This window comes from Olea europaea, chromosome 6 (assembly GCF_002742605.1).
Source record: "Olea europaea var. sylvestris chromosome 6, O_europaea_v1, whole genome shotgun sequence".
NCBI classification, from domain to species: Eukaryota; Viridiplantae; Streptophyta; class Magnoliopsida; order Lamiales; family Oleaceae; genus Olea; species Olea europaea.
Genome location: NC_036242.1, coordinates 15143386 through 15152593, shown reverse-complemented (window position 1 = coordinate 15152593; position 9208 = coordinate 15143386). Strand labels below are relative to the sequence as shown.

At 33.8% G+C, this 9208-nt stretch overlaps 1 protein-coding gene across 1 annotated transcript; it reads right to left on the bottom strand.

Annotated features, from left to right (window-relative positions):
* Positions 1-5416: 5416 nt before the first annotated feature.
* On the bottom strand, positions 5417-7946 carry LOC111395980 (ankyrin repeat domain-containing protein 13C-like). The gene is made up of 2 exons (XM_023022222.1): positions 6430-7946; positions 5417-5895 (listed from the first exon to the last, which is right to left on the bottom strand). The coding sequence occupies exons 1-2, from the start codon at positions 7816-7818 to the stop codon at positions 5557-5559; spliced, it is 1728 nt and encodes a 575-aa protein (XP_022877990.1). The 5' UTR covers positions 7819-7946; the 3' UTR covers positions 5417-5556.
* Between the last annotated feature and the right edge of the window lie 1262 nt (positions 7947-9208).

Sequence of the window (9208 nt, the reverse complement as noted above, 5' to 3'; positions counted from 1 at the left end):
TATATATATATATATATATAGAAGAAGAAAAAAAAGACAAAAAAATATCGTTATATGCCTTGATTAAGCCCAAACACTTATATGGGAAAATTAGACTTTTCACAAGAGATTATTAGCCTAGTTGATTCTTGAATGTTGAAGCAATAAAAATAAGGAGAATTCTTATTTGTTGATATGTTGATCGACAATTAGTAAGATATAACCAAACTAGAGAGGGTGAGGATCCAGCAATATATAAAAATTCAACATTAGGTCACACCTTGGGAAGAGAGTTAAATAAATAAGTTTGGGGGTGTGAAACTCACGAGAGGAGAAAGGATAAATTTGACTATCGAGGGTTAGGATTTGAATCACTTTATGAATTTATGATGCTTGAAATGAATTTTCACACACACACGTCAATTTTGCATTGAATAAGTAGAAATTAATTTTAGCATTGTGATTTCGTAACAGTTCATAGTCTTAATACCTATATTCCAATCCTGAGACCAAAGGCAAATTATCTTACCATATGTGTTTAAAATTTTTGTTTAAGTTAGGTTATATTTTTGTTTGAAGATAAATAAATGTTCAAGTTTGGAGGTGTTTGATAAGTGTATTTTTTAAACTTACACTTATTTTTAGGCAATTAAATTAGGGTATTTGCTAGTAATTTGAATGAGTTATAACCTAATTTCATGTTAATTATGTTTGTTAGATTGAAATCAATGCAAAATTTGGAAGAAAGGAACAAAAACATCCCCATAATTTGGTTTTGCTTCATTTTAACCATTTTTCGTTCTTTCTTCCAATTCTTCTTTAAAACATGAATTTTTCCTAATAAAAGCAATAAATAACAAATTAGTTAATAATCCATTCAAAGAATAATAAAATATCATCATTTATTATCCCAAATAAATGTAGAAACTACATTTATCAGACTACTTTGATATTCTATCTCAAGTGTCATTTTTAGTTATTAAATTATTGATGCACATGGTGTTACATGTTTTTACATACATTGTATATGTGACTAAGTTAGATTTTTTATTACTAGTTTTCTCTTGTTTTTACACATGGTGTTGTTTGAATTGATATGTTTTAGAAAATATGTATGTCAAGTAATTGAGATGCGGTTTTGAGTTTGACTCTTTAGGTTGATAAGAATTAGATTGTGGTCATTGTTTAATTTTGAAATAAATGATTTCATCATTGAATGTCAAAGGGAGAGTTTGTTAGGTCCAAGTGTTGGCAAGTTTCATGCCCAAAATATCCTTTAATCAAATTGTAATTAGGGTTGAGGTGTTGGGTATTGGAAACGCTATTGGAAGGACTCAACGTGGGCTCAAGAAAATCATGAAACATCCAAGAATATCACATATGATTGATGGGACGTAATTAGAAGTCAAATGAGTGTCAAAATGGTGCACAAGTTATGCTCCAAATGCTCGGCTATAGAAAAATTAGAATTGGAAAAGTAATATTTTTTTATATATCCCTATGAGTTAGCTTTTTAACGTACTTTAAATTACCTCAATCGGATAACGAAAGAGAAATATATGAAGAAAATATTGATGACTTCTCAGAGAGAGCTCGATGGCCGTCCATTAAGCACTCTAGTAGTTTTTATAGTAGCTGAGCACCGAAAGTCCACTCAAGTGGTTGTGTCACATGGTGAAACCTCATATCATAATTTTTAGCCTTTTATAATTCCAAACAATCTCAATCATTCTATATTACGAATATCCGAAGCATTATTCGTCCCAAAATGAGTGTTAAGCATGTGTTCATTCAAGAGAACACTCATCAATTACATAATTCATAATTCTCTTGACTCTCCATAAAATCAAAACACCAAAATACCAAAAGATCAAACACTAACAAAATCCTTTACCAAATAGCCTTTTAGAATTCTGAAGATTTAGAGAGGTTATTGGAGTTCCAATTTCTGGGAAACTAGTTCGTTCTTGGGGATCCATGATGGGAAAAGAAGTCCAAAGGTCCTAAAGCTGGTGTTGGAGTACACAACCTAGAAATTCTTCGATGATCACATGTTTGGGGGTAAAGACTAACAATTTAGTTATATCTGGACCAATTCTGTAAGTTAAATCTTTTCCAGTGAATCTTTTACTGTCAAGGAGTGCCTGAAAGTTTTTTTTATCTCTTGAAAAGTTCTTAAAGGCGTTTTCCTTTGTAAATAAATTTCGGCGTTAATTTACTTTAATGCTTTGGTCTATATGCATGATTGACTGCTAGGGTTTAATTCAATTAAACTTCATTAAGATTCAATAATTTATGACTTGTTACAATTATTGATTGTTAATTTTTAATTCCATATATTACACCTATTCAACCTCTCTAGATGTCAGTCGAGTCGAACCTCGTTATCTCAATTTACATATGCGTTGTTATGGAATTGGTAAGTTTAAGGAAAATTAATAAGAATGAGAAACATACGAGAGATGGAAGGGAAGCTAATATTTTTCTTTTTTTCCTTTTATTGATCTTCAATCCCACCCCACACATTCTAACTCACCCTCATCTATGGTCAATCTCTAGACTGTGACTCTTATTAATTGAATATTTTGAATTTTCGTTAAAAATATATGGATGTGCACGTATTACTATAGGCGAAATAGATAAATAAAATCTAATTTTTATTTTTATTTTTTTAAAATATTTATACTACTATATGCTTGACCTGCAGTGTCCATATTTGACCCATGTTTGAGCTCCATTCCCTAGATATTAATTATTCAAACTTATTTTCAATCAAATAATTTTAAATATATTGTCAAAACTTTTTTCTATTTTATAATCGTGCATTATTCAGAAAAATCACTACTACAATATCCATTTCCAAAAAAATAAATAAATAAATAAATAAAAATATGAGCCTTGTTGAATATAGATTAATTAATGTTTTGATATTACATACAACATATAGATTATTTTCTTGCTTTTATAGTCGTGAATTAATTTAATTAATCTATCGTTATTATTAAGTCTCTATTTGATCCCAATTACCTGAAAATTGAAATGGGAGGAATACTATATTTTAGAAAAATGAGTGGTTGAAAAAGAAGGAAAAGTTTTCGATTTACGTATAATATTATTTTATAAAAAATTATGTGGTTAAAAATAGGAAAAGAAAAAATATAATCTAATGTAATTGAATTTAATAGGGATCAAACGGGGCTAAAGAAAAGAAAGTCAATCTATTATTATCTTTTAGAAAAAAGAAGTCAAATCATTTCGTATTGCATCAGGCTGGTGCTTGGTCGTTGATGGGATGGGGCGTAGGTTATGACAGGGTTGAGTAGATAAGCTTAGTTGGAAAAAATGAAAATTTTCTAATTTTTTTTATGTGTTTAATATATATTTAATTGTTTAAGTGGGACTTATTTGTACTTTTTAAAAAGTTGTTGAACCCATTTACAATTTTTCATAGTTTTTTATCTTCTATTGATTTTTTTATCGTTGTTTCACTATTTCAACCGTAAAATTTGACTTCTTCTCTCACAGGTGGTCCCACTTTTCTCATAACGGTCAAAAAATTAATTCTCAAAATAGCTTCCAAACAAGGCCTATACTAGCTAATTCTAGGTTGGGCCTATAGCAAGAAGCATGTAGTTGGGCCTCAAACGAAGAACAAAAGTGACTTGGGCCAGGGACTAACTCGCCATTTTCGTGAGCTACTGTTTATGACATCAAAATCTAATTCATTTTCTTTATTCGAAATGTGAACCAATTAACTTTTTTGAGACAATCTTTGTTTCTTGAACTTTGATAAAGATAAAAATAAACGGGTGAACTTTGAGACAATTAACATTGTGGTACCAACACAATCCTTTAGATTCCGACATATTGTATTGCATTTTTATGGTTGTCTCGTTACATTTTGTCGACAGAATATTACACCCTGGTAGATTCTCATTATCTCAAAACTCATTCTATTCTCAAATTCATTATTAATTATACATTCTCACAATAAAATATTATGCACGTAAGTTCAAAAAATTTTCCTACTTTTTAATCACACGTTCTGCAAAAATTCACTATTACAAAATTCATTTTGATAAACTAATGTGCATAAAAAAGAAGCAACATTTTGTCACATGTTTTTACCTCAGTACACTACTTTTCTGTCAATTTGGTACCAAATATCTTAGTTGCTGCAATTTGGTAAAATGGACTCGTGCTTCGCGAAAGCCATAACGGCCTTGATACACTGAGAATCAAACTTCGAAGAAGGGTCAATAAATACCAATGTCAAGTTATAGTATTATGTATATTGTGCGATTGTGAATAGACTAAGCCCTATTTGGGTTCCATTTTTTTCAAACCACATTTACTATAAAATAATGTTACACATAAATTCAAAACTTTTTTCTAATTTTAATACACATTCTTCAAAAAATTATTATTTTAATGAACATTTTCTTCCAAAATTTTATTTTAATGGAGCCCTAAAATAGCATATTATCTGTCCCCACCGCCAGTACTGGACTGTTTCATAGTCAATTTTAACAATATTCTGCTGTTTTAAAATAAATATATCTACCAACTTTCTTACCCACTTTCACTATAGGAAACTGATCTATTAAATTCATGAGATAATAAAATCTTGTTAATATACAAGGTCACTTTCATAAGTGATACCATTAATATTCTTATTTATAAATCATCTATAAATTTGTCAAATATACATTCGTCTGATCCGATACCCCAAAAAACAGAAGAAGACAAAAACAAAAAAAAACAAAAAACAAAAAAAAAGGTCAAGTGTCATGGAACTTCGGATTGAAATATATAACCTCGTTTGGTTGCCACTTTTCACTCCAAAAAATCAATTTTTTTTACTCTTATTTCACTATTCCAGTCGTTAGCTTTTATTTCTTCACTAATAGATGGAACTCACTTTTCTTTCAAACGTTTAAAAAATCAATTCTCATCATTACTACCGAACAGACCCATAAACTTGCCATCCAACTTCAATTTTGGTAATTAATACTCCAATTTCGTGTCTGCTTTGGTATGATATTTCATTTAAAAGATAACTACACGGGCACTCAATATATTTCGATTATTCAAATAATTGATTCTTATGGGACACATTACAAGTTTCCATCAATTTGTTGTAACTTGTAACAGAAAATAAGAAATACAATGGACCACATCCTTATTCATTATCAGCAATAAACACCCACCAAATTAAAATCCACAACCCCACCATGCTGGAAAGCTTTTCTACCACTTCTTTCATGCACAAACTCAACTACTTCTCCAAAATACATTCATTTCAAAGTCCGTTATACTGTCTAGTCTTATCCGAAAAACGTCCAACCTGTTTAATGCTACTACAGCTTTAACATTCTCACGTTACTTCAAATGAATAAAGGATGCACAGAAATTTAAAATAAAATAATTAACCATATAAGTAAAAAATAAAATAAAACTTTTCCCCTTAATCCCCACTTGGAGATTTGCTTCAAAATTTAAGATTGTTATCTACCCAAGTAACAAAAGCAATCAATCAACATTCATTTATAATCTGTAAGAACAACATAATTTCACTTAGTTTTTCTTTCTGGTAGTCGACTTGGTTTTCTTCATTTTCCTGTTCTTCTCATCGAAACTACTCCAACGATATCCACTTGGTATTGTGAATGGATCCAATTGCTCTCCATCATTGCAACTCTGCTTGCTCGACCGCCTTTTGCTACTCGACAACCAAGATGAGGAAAACGACGTGAAACTGTTTTCCTTACTGGTACTTTCCTCTTCATTGTCTACTCTTACACCAAGTTGCCTAGGACTTGACAGCGGAGTGTAAAAATGCTCGATTGGTTGCAACTCAATAAACTTCGTAAAAGTTATTACCACCCTCACCATAGGAACCACAGGGATTGCTACCTGAATCAAAATTCAACCGTATGATTAAACATCAACGACCCTGCTACATGTACAAGGAAAAATGTACTTAAGAGGGACAGGTGGCACACATTCATTTGACCTAAGATAAAAGAGCAATTTTATCCTAATCAATGCACAGGCACCACCTGTCTCCTTGACAATTTCCCTGTACATTGGAATTAACTCAAAATCAAACGAAAATAGTAATTTTAAGCCTTTAAATCAATCTACATCAATGGAAGACGTAAGACTTCATGTGATATGCCTAATCAAGGCTTTATGCAAATTATTAAAAATGGGTCCTACAAAATATTTGTGTCAGCTAAAACTGGGATTGTTTAGGGCCCACAAAAGGGCCAATAGGATACTTCCACGTCAAATAATTGGGTCTTAGCTACCAAAAGTGAGAACATTGGTTATGCATCAAAAGGAGGAATTAAATTAAAGCAAAGCAAAACAAATTCAAAGTAAAGCTTTCACTGAATCAGAAACAGTGGGACCTACAGTTAGTTTAATGACAAATTTGCCCTTTACCTTGACGGGAAATGTCCCGAGTGGAAACGTCGTCGTTAACAGCTCCCTCAAGCGTCTAACGGCCTTCACTTTATTTGCCAAGATATCAAGTAACGGAAGTAACTCTTCTGTTTTTAATGGAAACTGTTCCGTTAGCCAAACCATCGGTCGTAGGCTCTTCACGTATTCCTTCTCTTTCGTCTGCGGCGGTGCAACCAGTCTCTCCGCCGCACACGGCGGTGCCCTTCTTCTCCCATCTACCGGAATTATATCCACACTCTTCCTAGATATTGTCACGAACTCCCTATCCTCCCTCAAAAAACTGCTGTGCCTCCGTTGCCTGTCATTAGATACACTAAATCTAGGATTCTCCGCCACTATAAACCCTTCGTCGGATTCTTCATCAATCTCCAACGGCAAAACGTAGGTGGGTCCAAACGGGTCTTCTCTATTTTCTCCGGCACTGATTTTACGTGACCGGAAAGTGAAGATTACATTGTGCATTTCGTAAACCTTTGCTTTCCACTCCCCTACACTTTCTGTTTTTTCTTGGCGTCTCCAATTCGTACGGCCAACTAATTCTGCTTTAGTAACGTCCATTCCAGGCCTGTAAACGCTGGTTTGGTTACAGAAGCTTGAAATGTCGGAATCAGATAATGGGCTTCCGGCGTTATCGAATGCGTCGAAGATTTTCTTGTCATCGTGGTTAAGGATGAGGAGGGAGCCAGGGGAGATCTCGAGAGTGGGATCGATGTCATTGAGGAAGAGGAAGCTTTGGTTGGCACGTTGAATTTTGAGGCCGTCATAGCCGGCCAGAGAGGTATCGGCCCGGAGGTTGCCATCGCGCTTCCAGATTTTGTAAGTGTCAGAGGGGGCAATTTTTCCGACGAATGGCACGATGGAACTCTCGAAATGGAAGGAGATCTCCATGTAGAAGTCGCGCATGCGGCGAAGAGCAGCAACTAGACGAGGAAGGCGGCGCCGCCACTTGGACCAGGAGGAAAGGTGATGATGCTGGACGAGGGTAGATACAATCTCCGGGCAACGGCGAAGTAGAGCTTCCTGAAGGGGATTCCATCCAGCGGCATTCTGGAGGGAGATATCGGCGCCCACAGTAGCAAGACAGCGGGCGGCTGTGGCGTCATTGAGGCGGACAGCAAGATGGATTGGTGTTTCCCTTAAAATATTGTCGCGGCGGTCGACGGCGGCAGATATTTGCTCGGCCAGGCGTTCTTGGGCTTGGGAATCGGACTCTGTACGAATTCGGTTGGGGTCAACCAATCGGGGCAAAGAGGAAAGCAGTTTATTAAGAGTGGTGTGATCGCCCACCGCCACGGCATAGTGGACCGGGCTGTGGGTATAGTCTTCCGGCCGCATCACCGCCGTCGACGACGACGTCGTCTTCGACATTTTCTATACTTTTTTCTTGCACGTTTCGTGTTTCGGGGTTCCGGGTCTTCGCCTTGTCTAGCCTGAATTCAAGGGTTAAAAGTGATGGTGTGACAGTTGGGAATGGAATGATATTGAACTAGGAAAAACAATAGGGGTATATTCGTCTTTTTAATTGAATTTTCCTTTTATCTTTTTATTATCAATTTTATTTTTTGATTGTGAATTGTGATTACTAATTACTAGATTGGTGTTGATGGCCCTTTTCAGTCTCACCAAAAATACAGTCAAATTCCTGAGAATATCTTTTTGACAGAGAATAAAAATCCTAATCGCATTTTGACTGGAAATTTACAAGAGGGAAAATGTATAAAGCGATTGATGATAAAACTTTTGTTAAGAATTTGTATGCGTGTATTGAAGATAAAAATTATACGTTTCTAAGTTTTAATTAGCTAAGAGCATTTCCAATATAACCGTATTATTTAAAAATTTATTCCACATAAGCATGAATAGATAATTCCTTAACAAAATTCGTCAATGGAAGTTGACTAAAACTCCATTAACTTGACAAAGGGAAAAATAGACAGTATTCAGAGTTTTGTCCGAATTGAACCTTTTTTAAGTGAATGAGTCGGCAATATTTTCTTGAATAAAGCTGAGTGTACAAGCTCAACTTCAGAGGGTTTTTACAGAACCTCTCACATGAAGTGGTCTCGTCTCATTAAAAGAATACCCCAAAAATGTCCTACCCTGACACTACAGTAGCTCACTATTTTCTTTCACATCTATGTGTTCAATCAAAATTTAAACATGATTTTTTTATAATAATAAAGTAAAGGACGCCTAGTTAGTCATCCATAGAATCCATTCAAGAAAAATTAGAGTTGAGCGTATATTTATTAGACAATAGTACCATGTAAAGCGAAAATCGTTCAATTTTTATTATTTTATACCGGTAAATAGCAATTCATAAAATCGGGATTGATCAGGAGTGCACTATGAATGATCAAGAGATAAAGCACTTATTTCCTACCCACTATAGGCAAGATATTAGTTCTATTCATAAAATATATTGAAAATGCCCTAATAGCATTTCAAACTTTACAAATAGTTTTGAAGAATTCTTTGCTTCATCTTAATGTGTAAGAGATTCTAACTATCTTTAAAATTTAAGTTTTCTAATAAAATACCAAAGAATTGAGAGTGCCAGTTTGAAAATGGAAATTAGGGGATTGTTTAATAATATATATAGAAAAAAAATTGGTAAAATATATCTACAATATATTAAAAGGAAGGATTGGGAAAAACCTTTGAATTCCAATTCCATCCTTACATATTTTGTTAGATGTTCAATATACCTTTATTTAATAGTAATTTTATTAATAATTAATTAATAACATTAACCCTT

Bases quoted from the DNA above. Each gene is read 5' to 3' on its own strand.
- LOC111395980 (XM_023022222.1), bottom strand. From the start codon at position 7,818: ATGTCGAAGACGACGTCGTCGTCGACGGCGGTGATGCGGCCGGAAGAC. The intron at 5,896-6,429 runs GTAAAGGGCAAA...ATTTTGATTCAG, and splicing joins TCGGGACATTTCCCGTCAAG to GTAGCAATCCCTGTGGTTCC.